This window comes from Thamnophis elegans, chromosome 1 (assembly GCF_009769535.1).
Source record: "Thamnophis elegans isolate rThaEle1 chromosome 1, rThaEle1.pri, whole genome shotgun sequence".
In the NCBI taxonomy this organism is placed as follows: Eukaryota; Metazoa; Chordata; class Lepidosauria; order Squamata; family Colubridae; genus Thamnophis; species Thamnophis elegans.
The window spans coordinates 83,785,583-83,808,975 of record NC_045541.1 but is presented as its reverse complement, the minus strand read 5'-3'; the positions used below and the strand labels follow the sequence as shown (position 1 = coordinate 83,808,975).

Genomic DNA, 23,393 nt, shown 5'->3' with positions numbered 1-23,393 from the left:
ATAGATAGATGATAGAAAGAGAGAAAGACAGACAGACAGACAGACAGACAGTTTTGTTCACATGAACATTTTCTTCTCACAGAAGATGGATTGTACATTTATTAAAAGTAATTGTAACTGGAAGGCTGCATTGATTATAGCAGTAGATGACTTACTGATCATCAGCCTTAAATAAACAAATTACTGGCTTTAATTATGTATCATTTCATGAATATGGAAGACAGTCTACTTTGTATATGAAAAACTTGTTCTAGAATATACTGTAATTCTGAAATTGAAAAATACAAATAATTTGCTCAATAATTTGCTAACTATATCCTGCCAGTATTTTTAATTTTTCCATTTCACAAACTAAAATGTGCAATTAATGCTGATTTTTGAAGGAGTTTAGACCTGGCCAGAGGATTGGAAAAGAATGAATGAATTTTTAGACAATAATTTTTAGGGAAAAAATATTCAGACCTGAGGAAGAAGTAAGCATAAGAAAGTAACTCAACCCTAGCGTGATTCTATTTAGTATAAGAAAGAGGGACAGAGAGAATTTTTTTATCAGGCTTTCACAATTCTGTTATTTGCCTTATTTTTGCAATCCCCGTTATGCATGTTTCTTGACCTCGTGAGGGGCTGTCAACATTTGAGTGACTGACCAGACTTAATTAATTCTCAAGTCATGTAAGTCCATTAAGTTTGTGTGGCTATTTCTATGTCCATTTTATTATATTGCTAACTTAATATCATAATCAAAATTATTTGATTTATTTCATTGTAATCAGGTATGTTCTACTAGCTATTGCATTAATCACTGAGCCCTGAATTCATACATATAATATGGGAAATGCAGAACTTAAGAACATGATCATTTCAGCTCTACAGAAATGTGAATTCTTGCTGAAACTAACAGTTTCAACTATTTTGAGCTGAACCTGAAATTAGTTGCTGAACAATTAACTTTTAGGCACATATAAATCAACTGAAAGCAAGGGTTGCATACAAAATGGCAAGTTTGTATATATACCCCATTCTGTGCATGACATTGGATAGTTATTTATAAACTCAACTAATGAAAGATGTTTATTCTAGTTTAATTACACTTTAAATTTTCTCAGTTATTTTGGGTACATTAAAGTTGTGTTATCTTACACTAATGAGTATCTAAATATGCCCATGAAATTAAAATATTTTTCCTGTTCAGTGAAAAAAGACTAACATTATCTGAATATCCGAAGCATAATATCTCAGAATTCTGCCATTACCTATGGTAATTTGGTCTAAATTCAGGATCTTTTTTCCAAAATAGGTATTTGAATTTTCTCATTTAAAGAATCCACTCAAAGAATACAGTCCAGGCAGCATATTAAAATTCAAACACTTTCTCATCAATGTCTTTTTGAAATGTCTGGTAGAAAGTAAGTATCAGTGGTGTAAATGGGACTTATTGTGGATCAGTAGAGCATTGCAGGCTAAATTATTTGAAGCCCAAGTACGTCAATAATGGCTGTTGCATATATGAGAAATCACATGGAAGTTATTAATACATATTAAGTGGTGGAAGAGGTAGATGAAATATTGTTTACATTTGAAACATGACTTGCAAATATGCATTAACTGCAAAAAATGAAAGAAATCTTAGCAATGTGATATTTAATTTGAAATTTAAAAAGTTCCTTCTGCCCTCAGGATGCCACTCTAAATCATTCCATGTCCAAACAACTAGACACAAAGATAGTTTCTTCTGCAATGCCATCACTCTGTTAAACATATAATTCCCACAGAACTGCCTTATGCCTAAAGATATCTAACCATGTAACAGGACTGTATTACAATTATCCCTCTCATCTTTCCTATTGCTTTCTCCTGTTGGTATCTTATGACTATCACTTTCTTGGTTGCGTCATATGATTTATTTGTATCTTATGATTTATGATTTATCCCTGTGTTGCTTGTATGTATACTGAGAATTTATGAACCGGAGACAAATTCCTTGTGTGTCCAATCACACTTGGCCAATAAAAGATATTATATTTTGTTCTGTTCTTTAAAAAAGCTGAGTCCAAATATAAAAATAAATTTACAACATTTTCTATCGTCTAGCCATCAAAATGATGCCAAGCAAGTTATCTGGAGAAAAAAGCTTAAACATGAACTTCAAAATTAAATTTGAAGACAGATGGCTGTGTAAAATCTGAGACATTGTAACTGTTGTGAAGTTTAAGACACCTATACAGAACATATTTAACTGTGTGCTTATCATATAAATTAAGCCAAAAAAAGAGATGTAGAATCTGTCTTAGATCTATTCCCGTGTATAATTCAGTCTATCCTTACTTATCAAGTTGCTGCTTCATTTTTTCCAACTGCATATTGTAAACATACTGAATCACTTCAAACCTTGCCATTAAAATCGATGGGCCTCAACTTGTGATCAGAACTGGATCCAAAGACATCAGTAAAGTCTCTCCCTAATGGTTTCCAGTTGTGCAGGATCCCACTCCATTGTAATCATCGCTGATGGCTGTGGTTTACCTGAGTCTGTAATCCAACACTTCTGAAATATGCCAAGGCTGAAGTTCTACCCAGGGTCATTTGTAGCAATGTTTTAAGATACTATAAACATATGTCCCAGGGGGAATATGTTAGCCAATATAGGAAGAAAGCATAGGGTTTTTTTTCATCATCATCATCCACATTCAGTTTCACAACTAGACCACAGACAATCCCAAAAGCAACAACATAGAAACTGAAATATAGATTATTAATAGAATCTACTTACTCAAGTACTAAATCATACTCTGGTGATTGTTTATCCATACCTATGAAAAGCTTCACAAACTTCAGCTCATTTAAGGGCATTAATATTATGTGGTTAATCTTTGGTGAGATTCACAGCCTTTGGGGCTGGTTGGTAGCTCAACAGCTCAAGTCCTAATCAAGGACCTAGGAACTGTTAAGGTAACATCGGAGGATATAAGCTGTCCCAAATAGGATGGGTTTTTGTAGAATCAGAATGTTCAAGTCCGATAAATTTAGAATTTCTAAATAGCAAGGTAGCCCTTTAGGTATTGCTCCAAGGGCTCCAATTACAATCGGGACAACACATGATTTCTTTTTCGCTCAAATTATTATTGTTGTTATTGTTGTTGTTGTTTATTGTCAATGCACAACATATGTACAATGAGATTGGTTATCATAATGCTCAGGGTGCCATTTTATAAACAGCTCTCATTGGTATATGAGAAGCCTATCCCCAAACTGGATAATGAGAAATTCCGATAGACAATATCTGTTCTTTGCTTGCCTTCCATCCCAAATCCAATCAGCCTTGGCCCAGATCTCCTCAAATATTAAGCAGAGATTGTAGAATGAAGCAAATATACCAGGTGAACTCCTGCAACATTAAATAACATTATATCTGACAATCAACATGCCATTTAGTCTCTTGTGCATAAATCTCAATCAGAAATTGTCTAATGAATTTCTCAGTAAAAATATATGTACATACACAGAGAGAGAGGGAAGGAGGGGGGAGAGAAGGAGAGAGAGAGAAAGAGAGAGGGAGGGAAGGAAGGAGAGAGAGAGATCTTTCATAGGTCTGGAGAGTATGGATATATTCAGACAAATGCAATACACAAAAATCAGTAGTAGTTCTACAAATAGGCATCAAATATAGATTCACCTTAATATTTAATTCACCATTTGACTGAAGGACAGAAATTAAACATACAGACATACACACATGCACAAACACACACACTCACAGGTACATGGACATTTATACACATAAACATACATACCCTCCTGTTCAGTTCTCGTCATCTCCTCTAGTTTCTTTTGTTTCAAGGTGTCCACCACATCGGCAAGACTTCCTTTGCGGCGTTCTGGAGTTCCAAAATTAACACTGGTCATTAGCTCATTGCGATCACGACCACTTTCTTCGGGCTTATGTGGTGAGGTAGAAGTATTTCGGAAGGAATATAAGGAACATAACTTATTATTTTCTGACTCCTGTAAAGAAATAAGAGAATAATATAATATTTAATACATTATAACAGGATGTCTATTATAACTCAAATGCAATTGAATAATTTGAAATATTATACTGAACTAAACAAATGTTTAATTACAGTTTTATTTTGGCTGTTGATAAAAAGAACTTTAATTCTGCAGTATGTGTTTGACTAGCCCTTGAGGAAGAAAAATATCATCTCTTTTTCATCTGAGTCTTAGCCTGTAAGAGTCCAAAGGCTCCAAAAGCTATATATTAAGATTCAAGGGAACTAGGAAGTCCTTGAACTAGAGAAAGTTTTTGACTCAGAATAAAGTTGTTATGTATATTGAAATGATGAGCTAATTACCTGAGCTTAAAACTTCCAACATGTTATCTCTATCAACTCTTCCACAGCCTGATTAATTGGTGAAACACCTCCTCCCCCAAATACACAGAGACTCCGTTTTACAATATGATTTATAGACACATGGTCTGAGGCATGGAATGAAGAACACGTTAGCAATAATTCTATTTAATCCTTCTCTTATTCAGAAGCTCAAAATCTTCAAAATTTCTCAAGCTTTGCCTGTAAGCTAGCTTTCTTTGCTAGAGCTTTAAAAAAATCAATGATTTGGAAGCTTTTGTATAATTCCAACTGTGGCCATCTAGCACTGAATGTGTTCAGATAAATATATGAATTATTACTAATGAAAATTCAGGTCTATGGCATATTTCAGTAAATTCATTCCAGCAGCACATTAAATCATATGTTGTAGAACTCAAAGAGATGGTATGGTATGGTATGGTATGGTATGGTATGGTATGGTATGCTATGGTATGGTATAGTTATAGTTATAGTTATAGTTATAGTTTTTAAAACAGAATTTAAAACCTAAGTTTCTTCTGAAACTTGACCATCCAAATAGGACTTCAAACATTGTGACCAACACCATTAAATGAAATAATGGCAAACAGGTTATAAAAGTAAACTTCATTTTTATTTTTCAGTAATAGAGGTTCATCACTGCTGATGGAAGACAGCACTTTCTTTAAAGTCTGAGATACAGGCACCATTTTTTCATATATTTAAGACACCATGGTAAAAACTCATGATAAATTTCAAAAACCTAAAAATAATGTTTATTTTTCAAAACATGTAACAGTTTCTTAGGAATTAAAAAAAAGACTTAATAGAGAATATAAGTACTCAGGACTCAATTTTTCTTAAAACATATAAAGATAAATATGCACTGAGATTGGACTGAGTTAGTTATTTCTACTTCAGCATAGCTAATCACAGTACTCCCCAGCTCTCAAAATACTTAAAATTTAAACCTGATTCAATGGTATCTTGATGTTATCTCCCAGCTAAAAAGATAAATGAATTCATGCAGCTACTAGTTTCATTGTGTCATGGCTCTGCAAGAAATAATTATACCATTTAGGTTTAAGTATTTCATTTAATCTATATGTCATAGGGATTTTCAAACTTTACAGCACAAAAACTGCCCACCGAGCGCTTGCACAGGTAAAAAGAGAAGCAAAGCTTGGAGGTAGTTTTGATGTTACATATTTTGCCCAGACAAAGTAAAACATGTGTCAAAACTAACTCCATTTTGTCTGTAAAAGACAGAGAAAAACCTTTTTAACATCACTCATCCTTGTTTAGAAGGCAGATCAGATTTAAAACAAATGCTACAACTTTCCCCGAAATGCTACTGGCACTCTCTTGATTTTTGACCCACAGTCTGAGAACAGTCTACAGTGACTGTTTTCTAATTTTGCCTGTCAAAAGCCATCTGGGAAGGTTACAAACGGTGATCAGCTGAATCCAGGACAGCACAACTGTCATATATTCATGCCAGTTATCAAGCACTCAAACTTTGATCATGTGACCTTAGGGATGTTGCAACAATCGTAAGTATGAAAAATGCTCATAAGTCACTTTTTTCATTGCCGTTTTAACTTCGAGTGATGACTAAACGAATGGTTGTAAGACAAGAATTGGACTATGATGGGACTACAGCTTCTTATTCATGCCAGTGATTCCAAGGATCAAAATAATCCTTGACTTCTGCTTACTACTATTTAAAAAGATGTTAGATGTATCATATGCACCAAAGACAAATTCCTTGTGTGTCCAATCACACTTGGCCAATGAAGAATTCTATTCTCTTTTATTAACAGAATTAAAGCATCAAAATGCACACAAAGGAGCAGATTTAAAATAAATCTAATCTCTACTGAAGGTATTCCTATAATAGTAAGATCCCAATCATCATATTTCCCTCCCAAAGCAAGGGGTAGCAGTTCAAAACCAAGTAGAAACAATTTTAATTGTTTTTAAACTTGTTTAATTCTTATTTTTCTTTTCCACTGAGCATTTCCACTCAGCAAAAAAACCCAAAAAACTTGTCCACCAGTGGACCATTGAAATGCTGGCCCTTATTTATTTACTTACTTACTTAGTTGTCCAGCCCTAGGTAAATCCATTTGGTTCAGGAGCTGGGGTGAAACCCTCCTACCTCAAGTGACAGCAAGAATGGTGAAACGGTCCACTGGCAAACTGGTTAAAAAAAAAGCAGTAAAGTGGGCAGCTCAGTAAAAGAAAAATGTGTTCTAAAAATGTTTCTGCCCCATTTCAAACTCTTTAAAACATGATAAACAGTAAGCTGCAGTAGCTGCAGTGGAAATGGAAGGTTGAACCTAATGAGCCATGGTGGTGCAGTGGTTAAACGCAGTACTGCAGGTTACTTCTACTGATTACCAGCTGCCTGCAATTTTGCAGTTTGAATCTCACCAGGCTCAAGGTTGACTCAGCCTTTCATCCTTCCAAAGTGGCTAAAATGAGGACCCAGATTGTTGCGGGCAATATTTTGTTAACCTCTTACAGAGGGCTGTAAAACACTATGAAGCAGTATAGAAGTCTAAGGGCTATTGCTCTTTCTAAGAAAGAAAGTAACTTGATTAACAATAAATGTGCCTGAATGTTAATGTGCCCATCATGTTGACCAATGTTTCAAATCCTTATAACTTTAAGATTTGTGGACTTCAAACCCCAGAATTCACCAGCCAGGATGCAGGCTAGGAAATTCTTCAAATCTGCACATTTTAAAGTTGTCAAGATTGAGAAATATCAATTAAGGCCATTTGATATAATACAGTATTGCTATTGAGAGCATGATCAGTGTTCGTAGAACTTTAAAATCATAAATGTCTTAAAATATACTTCCAGATATAATCTTGGATGAAGTTTACATTTTGTGAATGCTAAGATTCTAATGTGATTTGCTGTTTTTTATTTAGTAATTTTTTTCTTAATTTTTAATTTTCTTAATTTTTAACATTTTCCTAAGTTTAATTTTCTTAATTTTGTGATGATGTTTGGCTATAAACAAATCAACTGAATAATTCTCCAAATTGGCCAGGACTCTAGCCCAGTACAGTCAATCTTTAACCATCCTAGACATGGTATAGTAAATTGATGCGAGATTTATTCCATTTCATATACATACACTGTTGTAAGAAATTATGTGTGAATATATATTTCCTTTATATGTTTATTATTAGATTTTATTGCCTATGTCCTTAACCATACAGCATGACTATTGTATTTTATAATAACATGGCCTTCACATGGGAGGCAACTTGAAAGAATGAATTATTTCTGCTGTAGGGCATGAATGAATAGAAAGAGAAGTCTTTATAATATAGTGGTTAGAAAGGCTTTTTTTCAATTTTGATATTATTCTTTAGGAAACATTAATTGAACTGAAGTTGATTGATCATCAAATATTCTTGAAAGTCCTTCATCATTTTTGGCAAAAAAAAGAAAGAAAGAAATTTGTAAAGAAATGACTCACAAGTGTTTGTGTGTATGGGCTGCTGATGGTGAGTGAGACCTTGCCGAAACATTGCCAAGACAATCTCAATCTTACCCAGGAAAAGACCCGAATACAACAAGACCAGCATACCTACACCCATGAAAATCTACGATATATATCGTAGGCCTAATGGCTAAGATGTCTGCCTAGTATGTAATATAGCCCAGGTTCAAATCCCAGTAAGGGTATGGCTAGCTGATGAGAGCTAAATAGCTTGAGATAGATCTATACTAGTCTCCCTTTATTTATTTATCAGCACAAATAAAAAACACACACACACACACACACACACACACACACACACACACACACACACACACACACATATATATATATATATATATATATATATATATATATATATATATATATATATACAAATAAAAAATAATAATAAAAATACAAATAAAAAAACACAAATATAACAAAGGCAACAGTAAAAATATTGGGTTTCTGTCATGATGGACTCTTGTGACAAGCCGAAGGACAGATGATGGAAGCAGTTAGCTTCCTCCCATAATTGGGGCTTACCAGGGGTTGTAAAAATCTAATAGATACCTTTCACCCTGGCTTCGCTGATAAATGGATAAGAGCCTGTGGCCTAATGGCTAAGATCTCTGCCTAGTGTGCCTAGTATGCCATATAGCCCAGGTTCAAATCCCAGTAAGGGTATGGCTAGCTGATGAGAGCTAAATAGCTTGAAATAGATCTATACTAGTCTCCCTTTATTTATTTATTTATCAGCACAAATAAACACACACACACACACACACACACACACACACACACACACACACACACATATATATATATATATATATATATATATATATAGTAATTTTAAATTTTAAATTCCTTCCCTTTAGTCTTCATCTCTTTGATCCCTTCAAAAAAATATCCTAGAACTTGATTTGTTTTCCTTTTTCTTTATCCTTTTTCACAAAATTCTTCAAAACTTTACAAGTTTCTTTTGTAAATTAAATATATAATAGCTTGTGTTGTTATTTAAATATTCATTTTAACTATTAAAAAAAACCATGTCAGGTATCCCTAATTCTAGCATTTACATGGAATCAGTATTTTAAGACATTCTATGATTTCTGCAATTTTTCTGAATTAGTTTATAAATTAAAGTACTATAATGACTTGAAGATTCCTAGCTGCATATATTTTAACCCTAAAAATCCTAATTAAAGTTTGCCAATATACACTATTAGTTATTTTCTGACTGCATAATTGATTGAACTGTAAGTTAAATGAATAGAGTGAAAGTGCACAAATGATAAACCATACTAAAACAAGAGTTTTGAAAGGTTAAAATTAACCAAGTTTTGTAATGCCATGCAAATGCAGCTGCTAGATCTTTAACTAACTTGATTAAATGTGTCTTGCAAATCCAGTCTTAGAGTTACATTAAAAGAAGTTGATTTACCAGGATCTTTATGCCACATCTTCATGTCTCAGCAGGAAGTCTAACCATAAACCCTTTATAACTTTTTGGGAATTCAGCTTTGGTATGAAGGCTATCAAATATTTATTTCTGTTTCTAAATTCCTCATGGATGTATGTTTCAGGTCAACTTGATTTTTTAAAATAATGTGTGCTCATTCTTCCCTTTCTTCATATACATTTTTAAAATTATTCTCCACCTCCATTTTTGTCATATACACAGGCACACATGCTCACACTCATATACATGCACACAAACATAGAGAGACAGAGAGCATATACTATCATACTCTTCCTTCTTATTGGCTTGCATTCTGGATTATTCCTTTCTTCCAAGTCAATATTCATGCTTGGATAATCATAAAGATAGCTGCAAGAAATTGATTAAAGCGAGCTCCTTATACACCAATAACCTTTTGGATCAGATCATCTATTCTAATTATATATTTTAAACATGTTAAACAGTTTAAAAATACACCTTTATTAAGTGGAGAATGGTTTTGCTTATGAAAGCAATATGCTCTATTTTATTGCTTTGATAACAAGCATCAAGACACTGTTGCTGTGCACTTACTGCTTGCCTCGCTTCATCTAATGTGGCTTCTGTGCATGCACAGAAACTCCTTTTGACTTGACTGAACTGCTCCACCTGTAAGAGGTGTAACATAGGCTCCCTTCAAGGTACAGCTGAAAAAGTGCCTTCAGTTGCCTTGTTCACATCAGTTTGGATTGATTCCTATGTGTGAATGACAAAAGGTTCTGCTATACCAACTATGTGTATGTGCCATAAGTATCTGCTAAAATAGAGCTTTCATGCCTACAACTGTAGTATTTGGTATTCTGTAGAACAATATTAATTTGAAGTGCCAGATGACTTGGAATTCTTCACCCGGACAATTTTAGCTTCAAAGATTGCCTCCCTGCAGCACTCATACCATATAAGTGATACAACTCACTTCTTATTCCAATATTGGTCTACAAATGGTCAATAAATGTTGATTGGGATTACAATAAATCGATATCTGGTGACATCTTTATAATTACGGGGATCTCTCAATTGTTGTTTAACAAAAGTAAATGTTTAGCCCATTAGTTGTCATGAAAGCTTGAAAAAGTATGGTTATCCAAATATTGCATAGCAGAAGAAGTCAAAGAATTCTATTAAATAAAGAGGTTATCCATGTCCCTATACTTTGAGCCTTTGCCAAATATTACACATCCTGGTTCACAGTCCTCAGGAAATACACCAATTGTGTCATATTATACTCTATGCAAATTATGCAATATACCAGATTTCCTTACCCAAGACCAAAATCATATTTTTTAGAGATACATACAAATGAAATATGTATATTCTCTGGAGCCAAAAATCACCTAAGGTATGGGAAAGGAATTCTCTCTATGCATGCAGAGATTTTTTTAAAGAAATTTATCATTTTAGCTATTCCTTTCATTTGAGGAAAACTATACTGATGCTTTGTTCTTCAAATACTGAAGGTATGTGTGGATATTAAACACTTGTTGTAATAACTCAAATTATGTTAGAGTTTTGACAAACCAAAACGGTACAGATCAGTTTCCAAGAACGCTGCAAAATTCTTCTTTTGATATCACAAAAACACTATTTGTTTTCTATGTCAGCCCTAATTTGAGGTGTGGTGTTTAATTAAGGAAACATTAGTGAATACAACCAATTTCTGATTGATAATAGAAGACATATAGTTATCAATCAGGTAGTCCCTGCTTAACAATGGTAATTGGGACTAGAATTTCCTTCTCTGACGCAATCATTAAGCAAGAATTGTGGGTTGTTAAGTGAAGAACTTACTATAACTTTCTTCTAGTTTGCAACCAACAAGGTCAATGGGGATGATGGCAGGAAGTTGCAAGACTCAGGAGGCTGGCAAACAGGCCAGTGGGTAGGTAACAGTGGTGGGTTGCAGGCGGAACGCCCCGGTACGGTCATACCGGTGCCTGCTGGGAGCACCGGGTACTGTTCCGGTACAGTGCTCTGGAGGGCTCACCCGCCTGCCCATTCTCACCACCTATATTTGAGGTCTTCGGGGCTTCAGGATATGGCTTCACCATATGCACACAGAGCATATGGTGCTGGCACAACACTCCGCCAAGCAGCTAGAGTGTTGCAGAGACATTGCAGGAGGTAAGGACGCATGCGCATGCTGCGTGCGTGTGCTGCACACATTCATGTGGGGGATGTACCGGTTACAATGGCATACGGAACCCACCACTGGTAAGTAAGTGGGGTACACACACATATACAGAGTATGAAATCTTCAGGATTTTGTACCCTGTTGTCAGATCCCTTGGGTGGGGGGAGCAGCACGAGTGGGGGATGACTTACAGAAGCAACTTGCAATATTTCTGCAAATGGCAGGAGTGTGAATCAGTTGCTAAGCACCCAGAAGACAATCATGTGACTAAAGGGGTGATGGGACAGTTAGAACTTTAAGGAGTTATAAGCACCATTCATTTTATACCACCATAACTTCAAATTGTTGCTGAACAAGTAGCTGTTAATCAAAGATTAGTTCAAATACATGCACAATTTTCAAAGCATTCAACATATTAAGCAAGCAAATGTCAACTAAATATAGGTTGTCCTCAACTTACAACAGTTCATTTGGTGACTGTTCAAAGTTACAACAGCGCTGAAAAAGGTGATTTACGACTGTTTTTCGCACTTATGACCACTGCAGCATCCCTATGGCCATGTGGTAAAAATTCAGATGCTTGGAAACTGACTCTTATTTATGATAGTTTCAATGTCCTGGGGTCATGCAATTCCTTTTTGCCAATGTCTGACAAGCAAAGTCAATGGGGAAGCCACTTTCACTTAACAACCATGTTCCTAACTTAACAACTTTAGTGATTCACTTAATAACTCTGCCAAGACAAGTTGTAAAATGAGGCAAAACTCATTTAACAAATGTCTCACCTAGCAACAGAAATTTTGGGCTTAATTATGGCAGTAGATCATAAGAGTACCTGCAGTTGAAAAATATTATTACTAGTGGAAGTTGAAGCAAGTAAATTATTTATAGGAATGCTGCCTTGTGCCATGTATTTGAAGGGAAATTATCTAAGACATCTAAGAAAGGCAAAGATAAAATGATAATGTAAAAATTTGATTGTATTTTACAATCTGATTCAATAGAAAACAACTGACAGAACAAATGAGAGTGAAACAACAGAATATATTCTCTGTGTATCAAAAGGTCTAGAATGTTATCTGATTTAAAACTATGGTTACAAGCTGGAGAGACAGAAACATATTTCTCTTGGATGTGGGTGAAAGAGAGGATTTTCCATATTATTTGGGGGGGGATTTTGAACATCAATTACTGTAACGCGCTCTACATGGGGCTGCCCTTAAAGAGTGTTCGAAGACTTCAGTTAGTCCAGAATGCAGCCGCGCGAGCGATTGTGGGTGCACCTAGGTACACCCACGTCACACCTATCCTCCGCGAGCTGCACTGGCTACCCATTAGTCTCCGGACCCGCTTCAAAGTGCTGGTCGTTACCTATGGCATCGGACCTGGGTACCTGACAGACCGCCTCCTGCCGATTACCTGCCTTAGACCGATTAGATCTCACAGGTTAGGTCTCCTCCGGATTCCATCTGCCAGCCAATGTCGGCTGGCGACTCCCCGGGGGAGAGCCTTCTCTGTTGCAGCTCCAGCCCTCTGGAATGACCTCCCCGTGGAGATCCGGACCCTTACTACCCTCCCGGCCTTCCGCAAAGCCACCAAGTCCTGGCTGCTCCAGCAGGCCAGGGGGCTTGTGAAACATCCAGCCCCACAGAAATTGTGAATGTTGCATTTTTAAACTGTTGTCTTTGTCTATTTATCCCCCTTCCCTTGTCTATTGTGAGCCGCCCGGAGTCCTTCGGGAGTGGGCGGCATACAAGACAAATAAAACAAACAAAACAAACAAATCTCCGGGATTAATTGCCTGAAACCTAAATGAAAGCAACAATAATTTGTTAGACAATATCTGAAATATTGTTTTTAAACTGACTGCAAAAGCCTAGGTTAGTTTTCTTTGTATTATCATTGTCCACATGCATTTTAGGTACGTGAAAAAGGAATTTAATGTTTCATTCTTCCTTAGGACCATGCCAATCTGGCAGTTCTAGGGGGTGGTCTGGCAATTATCTGATGTAAGACTTCCAGAGCAGGAAATAGTTTATGATCTTCTGAATATGGTTGCCTGGAGCCACTTCCATAGGATTTACTTCCAGAAAATTGCTGGACCACCCATAGCATAGTTGGATTAGTTGTGTCCTGAAGAAGAACAAAATGTTCTGGAGTTCCTTGGAATGTTCCGTATCTGGAAATAGAAAAAAAAGTCATATTCCTACAACAAAGTATACTTGAGTTAAGGTGCTATTTTTTTGTAAAGGTATCATTTCTCATTGCACAAAAACTCTATTTATAAAAGATACTTTGCTGGTTGCTCTTTTATGGCACATGAACTATATACATGCAATGACACCCGAGTTAAAAAAAAAACTAAAAATAAGCTATAGGATTGATTGCGCATATTCAATTTCAGTATGCAATTCCCCTCTATCGATACCCTCCTCTATTTAGTTTGCTGTTACACTGGATTGGCCCTATTATTTCTTTAAATTAAACTTTGTAGGATCAACTGGCATTCAAACCACAATTAAATTCAGTAACACAGTTAATCTGTTATGCTAAACCATCAGGTGTGAACCTAGCTACTATGATAAACCACAGCCTAAATCATAACATGTTGTACACCAAATAAATCAGCTGTAGTTTCTTCTATTGAAATAAATTATCATTAAAATAAACCTGCTCAAGCAAACTGTATAAACTCAGTGACACATCTGCTTTCATTCAAATCTTAGCTGCAATTATCAGACAGAAATGCTGAAACACTCAGGAGCCAAGGGGAATCTATATGTAAAACAAGCATTGCGGTCAGGTTGCAGAAACAAATTCTTGTATAATACAGGTGATGGCATTATATTTTCTATTTACTGTAGTTTGTGTACCTAACCTGTGCACAATTAAATATAGGACAGGGTTATCGTAACCATGGGCACTGTTAAATGATGGTAAAATGAGCTGATTGTTTGTATTGTCTTAGGAACAGGATCAAAAAGGGAGTATCCTTCATTTCCAAGTCAAAATCTACTCTTCCACAAAAAAAGAATCTCTAAAATTATAACACTATGTGTATTGTGCTACTGGAACACTAATTGTATTCAGTAAAATCCAGTAAAATATCCCTCAAAAGACCAGTGCTCTGTTTGGACACTTCATTAGGATCGCGCAACAGGGGAAATTAATTCAAAAAATAAGAAAAGTAACCCAAGTGAGCAATGTTAACACAGTTGTAGATGGGATCACATACTGGAAGCCTGCAATGCTTTCATGTTCAATAGCCAACAAAACTACATACAAACACAATCCAGTCCTATAGGAGTTTAAGAAAGATCTTTGTATGAATGGCCAGGATAGCAGAAGGGGGAAAATCAGTAACATGAATGGGTTGCTTGTTATTTCAATGAAGTTGAGCCTTCCCTGGTATAGAAAAGTATTTATCAGTCATCACATTTAATAGGATATATGCACATACTTACACCTCAGGAAAATTTGATATCCAAAATGGTTTTAATTCTAAGATTTGCCAGCAAGTTGGCCCTTTTAATTCAAGTACAAAGCAAACATTTGTGGAAAAATGTTTCTGTCATATCATATTAATATTTTATTCTGTTAGGATTCCAACAAAATATATGTACAAAAAATGTTTTTTTAAATCTCTAAATGAGCAGTGAACAATTTACAATTGGACAAAGCCTCCCACCTTGAAGTCCCTCTGCATTTTCCAACAAAGTTCAGTGGAGAAATTCCTCATTAGAACCTTTTCTACACTGGTTTAATGTCTTGGTTTTTTCAAATAAGATTTTAAAATATATTAAACTATACTGTGAATACTGTATTATATTGCACCATACTAGTAAATTGTTCATTTTGCTGCCTCCTCATTATTATTACTAATGCTGTTGCAAACTACTAACTGGTAGTTGTTTTTTTTTTAATGTAGCCCTCCTGACTGAAGTATGAAGGATGCAGGGACGTGCAGTCACTAGAGGCAAGGGAGGCGGAGCCTCACCAGTCTCCTCAGGAAAAAGAAAGAAATTTAAATATATTTTTTTAAATAATTAAAGCCAAGATAGTTGCTGCCAGATTCCAGGTCACAGTGGCTTGGTGTCTGCTTAGTGTTAACCAAAGCAGGAGGCGAGAGAACTTGGGGCCTCTTTTCCATAAGGAATTTTTCGCCTTCTAAAAGTTAATAAAGAGTTAAAAGGCAAAGAAGTTCAGATGGAAAAGAGGCACTAATTCTCCCGCCTCCTGATCTGCAAGCAGCGAATCATGTCTTCTTGAGCATGCTTACATTGGGCGGGGCGTGCTTCAGAGGAGAGAGGAGTGGGAGAGAAGGAGGAGGCTGGCTCTTTGCTGCAGACCTGGGCGCTTGGCGGCTCCCGCGATGCAAAGTGCCCCACCATCCCCGATGCTGCCGCCCGCTGCCCTGGCCTGCTTCTCCAGGCTCCGGTGGGGCGGCGGCGGCTACTTTAAGCTCTCCCTTGTCTCACAGCCAGGGCTGCTCCGGGCCACCTGTGAGAGCCTCTGCGTAGTGCCGGGAGGCCGCGGAGAAGCTTCGCTCCGTTTCTCACTCAGCATTCCCCCAGAGGCGATCCGGGACTTCCAGCGGCAGAGCTTGGAGAAGCAGCAGACGCAGACCGGGACAGCGGGGGGGGCAGCGGGGCACTTTGCATCGCGGGAGCCACCAAGCGCCTTTGCTGCAGACCCGGGCGCTTGGTTGCTCCCGCGATGCAAATTTCCCCCCCCGCCCGCCAAGGCCGACCGCTGCCCTGCTGAGCTGTTTCGCAAAAGGATGCCCAGCTGAGCCTCACCAGGTATAAACCTCACCGCACGTCACTGGAAGGATGGCCCTACACCTGCCATAAACAACAAAGAACAAAAAACTAGAATGCCAAGTACTGCACTTCTGGCATTGCAGACACACTGTCCAATGACTCTTTTATAAAACAGGGCAACTTTTAATACTTTCCTCCCCTCTTCTTTTGAAGTTTTCCCTACCTATTTTGCTCAAGTAATTCCAAGCCCCTACCCAGTTTCAAAGATAAAGGCTGTCAGAGAAAGTAAATATTGATGAAGAGAAAAGCACTTTATAATAAAGCTTATGCTCTTGCTTAAGGTAGATCTATTGAAATTGATGAACCTGTGATTAAACAAATTTAAAGTAGAATTAAGAATAACGTGGTATGTACACCTATACCAAAGAAGGGAGAAACAAGGGAGCTGTGGTGCTAATTCCTCATGCAAGCACAGTTTTGCTTAAGATCTTTACAAAGAAGAATAAAGCCATACATAGAGAAGAAAGGGCAAATGAACAGGCAGGTTTTAGAAAAAGCAGAGGGACATGAGATTAGAGTGTTAACAAAAGATGGATAATGGAGAGAGCAAGAGAATTCAAGATGGTTTACTTTTCCTTTATTGGCTGCGGCAAGGCCTTTGTGTAGATTCATGCCAGAATGAGGAATATATTAAGGCATGCCAGAACATTTGATTATTCTTCAGAGGCACCTTTAAAAGCTTCTGTAAAAACTGAATTTGGAGAAACCAAGAAGTTCAGAATTAGGAAGGCTTTGAGATAAAAATACATATCCTCATATTTGTCCAATTATACAGGAAATATATTATAAGATACCAGGCTTGGAAACATTACAGCTAGAATCAAAATTGGAGGTCAAAATGCAAATATTTGATATATGCAGGGAACACCACTGTTATCTGACAGATTAATTTCTTGTGAAGATAAAAATGGAAAGTAAAAAATAGGACTTTTTTCATGTTCAGTGTTTAATTATGGTTGCAGACCTCAACTGATATACACAGAAAATACAACCATAAAAAATAACATGTGATCGTATTCTGATTAGTGCATTAGCCCTATCCTACTGGAAATACCATTCTGCATCGCGTCCTAGATGCCAGGGAGCAGCATTTTTCTACTATGTTTACAACTTTTGAGTTTGTGTCAGCCAAAAAATATTGCATACAGTATTCACCTGGCTGATCACAATGTTTCACTACTATAGGTTGCAACAGCCTTAGCTAAATATAAGTATAGGGCTGAATCTTAAGAACTCATGTTTGAACTTCTCCAAAGTCAGATGGCCACAGACTCGGAGACTGTTATATCTGCTTTAAAACTGCCAAAGGGAGAGTATCAAAATGGTCTGCAAAGAAGGCCTGGGCTATTTAAAGTAATTAAGCAACTTCAGATAATTTGCACAATAATATCATTGTTATGTTCCATCGAATTGTAGCCATCTCCTGGCAATTCTATGGTCTCTTACCATATTATGCAATTCTTGTAGATGAACTCTTGTAGCTTCAACATTTTGTTGGGCCACCACTTTTACTTTCTGTCCATCTTGATTAACATTATCATCTATTCTATCACATCACATAATGTCTCCAAAGTATTATAAGTTTTGTTTTGTTATAGTGCTTCTACTGAGTATTCAAGCTTGCTTCCTCTAAAGCAAAATAGTGAAAAGAGGCTAAAAATAGTATTTTAGGCTTTCTCCTATCTTTCTCCAGCTCAGTTTGATTGACTTCATGTTGTAACTCTATGTCATCAATCCACTGCTTAGTTACCTTCTTAGTTTTGTTGAAATCAGATCTTAACAGGTACTTACAAGGTAGCACATAAGTGTTTAGTTTACTTATAAAACTTCCCCATTATTTGAAACTGAATCTGTTGATTCCATTCACAGGAGCATATCTATGGTTACAGACTAAACCTTAGCCAGTAACATTATCTGGCAATTTTTTATTTTTATTCTGGAGATGCCAGTATCAAATCTTGGTGCTACATTGGAAACACATTTATGGTTCTGAAAGAGGGATCTTTTTCAGCAGAGATTAGTGACAAATATTAAGATGACAAAGATAGCACGAACTAGCGAACTCATCAGTGACATTAAAGAAGATGGAAGTTTTGCATGTTTTGGGCATGAGTAAAAATAAAACCAAGTGGTGGCTGGAGATGTAAAGAAGAGATTAATTCTAGGGAAACAGGCAATGACAGACATAATGAGAAAATATATGGATATTTTTACAGCAGAGATCAGAATAGTTAATGCAATAGTTAAAGCAGAACATGGAAAAGGAGCAAGGCCTCTCTGAATTATGGATTTGGACATAATTATCCAGAGTACCATGGGCTGCAAGAAAAACCAATCAATCCAGTTTAGACTGACTTCTTTCTTGAAGCGATAATTATCAAGCAGAAATATATATACTTCATGCATGTGATGCAGGCAGATAACAGAATACAAGTAGTCCTTGACTTATGACCACAATTGGGAGCAGAATTTCAGTTATAAGAAGTTGTAATCATACATCAAGGCACCCATATAACCAGACCCATTTTTTTTATAATTGTTAAGTGAACCACATTGCTGTTAAGTGAATCCATTCTCACAAATGGGTTTCTTTTACCAGACACTGGAAAAATTTGTTGAAAATCATGTCCATAAGACACTGCAGCCAATTATAAATGTGAGCTGGTTGCCAAGTGCCTAAAATGCAGTCATGTGATGGAGGAGTGGCATAACTTTTTACAACAGTTGGAAGTGTTTTATGGGGCACAAATGATACTTTATGGGTTATAAGGCATCCTTTCCAAGACTGTCATAACTTCAAACAGTTGTTAACCAACCAGTTGAGGCCTAACTATAGGAAAAAAAAACTATTATGTTCGGTAAGCTTGAAAGAAGGGGGAAAAAGGAATGACACCAGCTGTGGTGAAAAAATAAAATAAGAAGATCAGTAGAATGTCCTGATAGGTCAAGATGGTGGACTTTTGTCGCCAATGGGTCACACCTGACTTGATAGCACCTAAACTAACTATCATGATTCCAGACCAAAAAGGGAACTGCAGTATAATCAGAATCAAAAGAGATTCTTCCTAACAATTGAAAATGATAAACATAGTTGAGCTAATTCTTCCATAACATCTTAAAATAACTGCTGACTATAAAACTTCCTTTTTACAAACCTGTAATCCCTCAATTCGAAAGAGAGTCAGGGCAACTGGATGGAGCTGAGAATGAATTAATTATATAACTAGGTCTTTGCAATATAAAATAACATGACTGCTGCAATTTTATCCTGATTTCACCACAATTTTTCTGTGGTTATCCTGTTTTATGTACAAAAAATGACAATAAAACTGATATACCTTTATTGTTTTCAAGTTGGTTATATAAAAAGCTATACTATTTCATGAATAAAATTTATTTAATTTCCAACTGATAATCTGATATAATCTCAGATTCAGCAAACATTAAATTAGCATCAACTTGACTATCATATTTTTTGATGAAGCCTTTATGTTATGTGCTCTTTAATCACATAACACACTCCTCAGCCACATCGCTAGGCTTGTTGTGACATTTGTATATAATATTGGAAACTACACTTATTTTAAATTAATAGAGTCATGCCATAATGATTCTCAAACTATGTGCATTTATTGTAAAGGGCCTCTATCAGGATTTTGTGAAGAGAACTCTCATTTTGGAATTGACTTAAGGCTATAAAAAGTCAGTTTCAATATGAAATGTGAAAAGGAACAAAGGAGGAAACTGCAATATTTGAATAATATCCTGAGGGGGAAAACCAAACAACTAAACTTTGGATTCTCTCAAAAGTTGTTAATGACTGGAGAAAAGGTTCTCTCTTTGAAGTTCTGATGAGAGGTAATGGATTTTTATGTTTGTTTGGAATGCTCAATCTGTGTTTCTACATATTTAACTCATGTAGTGGAAAATAAATTCAAATGTTATACATGGCTGTAAGCTTCTACAGTTCTCCTTCAAATAGGAACTTAACATTCCAAAGGAAAGGAAAGGAAATCAGATGATGGTTGGTTGGTAGGTAGGTAGGTAGGTAGGTAGGCAGGCAGGCAGGCAGGCAGGCAGGCAGGCAGGCAGGCAGACTAATAAGCCATTAGAAATGTATAACAAGAGCAACTACAATGCTACTAGAAGGGAAGTTGCAAATAGCAAAAAGTTGATACTATCACCCCATATTAGAAATTCTATATAGATCTTATATTTACATAGCTTCTGCATCTATGTTGCAGTGCCTGAAATGGAAATCAGGGCAGAGCAATAGAATGCTTATGTTCTTGTGTGCGGACGGTACTCAACCATTTGTAAGTATAACACATAAAAAGAAGTTATGGATGTAAGGGAATCTCATAGAAATGTTACAAATAGGAATCCCTTTGCCAAATCCGAGAAAAGATAATCCTTGTAAGCAAGGAGAAATGTTGTAACCCGTGTGTTTATGTTACTGATACAAATTGCTGAAAGAGTCATGTTTCAAGGCTATGAAACATTTTTTTCTTCTTAATAAACCCTACTAACTGATGTCCATGGCTTATTTTCCTAACTCAACAAAAGCACTCTACATACACAGCTTTATTCTTTGAAACAGACACAAAGCCCATTTTTTCCCTCTCTAAGCTGTCAAAGTACAAAAGAAAATGTATAAAGTCTTGCACAGATGTAGCAAAGTACTGGATTACATCCTTTGGCAGGTGCTCAATATGCAGCCCACATAATCATATGTTAATGACTGGAGTGTGTTAATCAGCATGCATACCTGATTCCTTCTCAACCAAAGTAGGAAAGAAACCAAACAATTTACAGCATATAAATGCTGCTACTTTCAAAACACGCTGGGGAAAAAAATACTGCAATTGAATGAAAGACTGTTTTCAAAGCCTGATATCCACAGAAGCTCCAAAAAAGCATGCTGTTGTAACCTAGATAAAGCTGAAGGCCCATAATCAATGATTAAGTTTTAAAAAGAAACAAATCCCAATGTTCCAGCCTTCCTCAAAGCTACATCCTCATTTCTTTCTCCAAGACTGATTTCAAATGAAAATTTTGGGGAACACATTCTGAATCTGTTCTAGACAGTCCCACTTTGTATGTCATAGGCACATAACATATGATAATCTATATATATAAAAGTGAAATATCACTCATGCATCATCATGAAATCTCCAGAACCATAAAGCCTACAAACTTGAAATTTGGCATGTATGTTCATCTTGGCTTCTAGGTGCTCACTAAGAAAAGATTTTTCAAAATGACCATCAGATCATTAGTATTTCCTATATTATTATTAACATGCTCTGACGCTAAGGAGTTAGACTGAAGGACAGAAGGGGATAAGACAGGAGAGGTCTCTGTGGGGCAAGCCTGAGGGAGAGAAGGAGATAGGAGAGGATCAATGGGGCCAGCCTGAGGGAGAGAAGGGGGTAGGAGAGGAGTGGCTTCTGTGGGGCAAGCCTGTGGGATAGAACGGGAGAAGAGAGGCCAATCATAACTACTCATTAATTTTCAAACTGTAAGTGTCGATTTATCAAGCCCAATCACATAGTTTCATAGCGGAGCACAAGTATCCAGCTAGTACATTATATAGTTGTCAAATCATTTATTTGGAAAGGAGATACAAAGCCCATTACCTATTATTAATCTTACCACATTACAATTATACTTCACATCCATGCCTGGACATGCCCTTGTATTCACCTGACAAGACAACACTACTAGTATATTTCAATTTCAAAAGACTTTGCTTTTTCAGCACCTTTGAGTACCATCTTTTTCCCATTTCCCCATGCTATATTGGCTAGTCCTAGATCCTCTTTTCCCTTCCCCATATGCCATCTTTTTCTTAGCATTCTGATTCAAAGAGGGATACCAGTGCCAAGTTAGCATATTAAAGTAGGAGTTGGCATCATATAACTTTAATTAAAGCAACATTTGGAAGGCTGTAGGTGTCAGCATAACCTGGAATAAAAGTATATTGGTTTTACATTGCAATCCATACATTGCTATGGATGTGCTTCTTAAATCCATACATTGCTATGGATGTGCTTCTGTAATAGGACAGAGCTCAATATTGTACTACAGAACATATTGCTGCGCTTGATCCTACGAGGAACAATTCCAGAGAGATGGGGCAGAACTGCACTCTTGCTGAAGACATCTATCCATGTAAACTCTGAAGCAAACACAGTTGGCTTCAGTTCATGCATTCACTTACAAATAAGACAGGCATACTATTTTCTATAGCTATTGCGTGCGAGCATTACATCGTGGATTTTTTCTCAGATGAAAGCACATGGTCATATATCATTCTACAAATATAGATTTCATTCTTAGCTTGAAGGAAGCTCGAACATGACATGAAGTGTCCACATATTTTTAGAAGGAAAGCCAATGAAGTGATATAATGGGACAATGTTTGGACTTGGTATGGAAAATGGACAGATCCTGCTTCGAGTTCACCTTCAACTATAGAAGTTTAATGGATGATTCAGGAAAGCCAATTGCTTTCTTTCAATGAAATTTGCCTCATAGTGTTGCTTTGGTTAAGATAAACAAGAAGAAGGAGCAGTATATATACTACCTTCATCTCCTGTACAAAGGAATAATATGACTCTAATAAATAAAATAAAACAGGTATATGGCTTCTATATATTAATGTTACTGTTACATTCATCAAGTAGTCCACTGTTACCCTTCTATCGAGAACAGTAGTTTATTGAGACATGAATTTATTTGGAAATGTTGTTTATTATACTGAGAATATGTAGCTCCTTATCTGTTAAAGAAGAATAGAAAAAGTCTCTATTATGCACTCCTCTTAAGTATTTCTTATATCTTATCAATATACAATAGTTTCATACTCTATTTTATTCTAGTCTATTAAAAATTTATTTGTTTGTTTATTTATTTATTGAATTTATATTGTCGCCTATTTGCCCACGGCAGCTTACAGAATATAAAACCATATTTAAAACAATAAAAACTAACAAAAAGAGTCAAATAAATTAATATAGTACAATATAATAAAATCACCTCCCACCCCCGCCCCGGCAACAGCAGATAACACAAGTCA

At 36.3% G+C, this 23,393-nt stretch overlaps 1 protein-coding gene across 11 annotated transcripts in view; it reads right to left on the bottom strand.

The window, feature by feature from the left end:
- SOX6 (SRY-box transcription factor 6) overlaps positions 1-23,393 on the bottom strand; it is a 469,113-nt gene that overhangs the window by 239,810 nt on the left and 205,910 nt on the right. For all 11 annotated transcript variants that reach the window (XM_032222712.1, XM_032222721.1, XM_032222668.1 and 8 more), the window contains one exon: positions 3,792-4,002. In XM_032222712.1, coding sequence (XP_032078603.1) covers positions 3,792-4,002 — 211 coding nt within the window. The remainder of the gene's footprint in view (positions 1-3,791; positions 4,003-23,393) is intronic.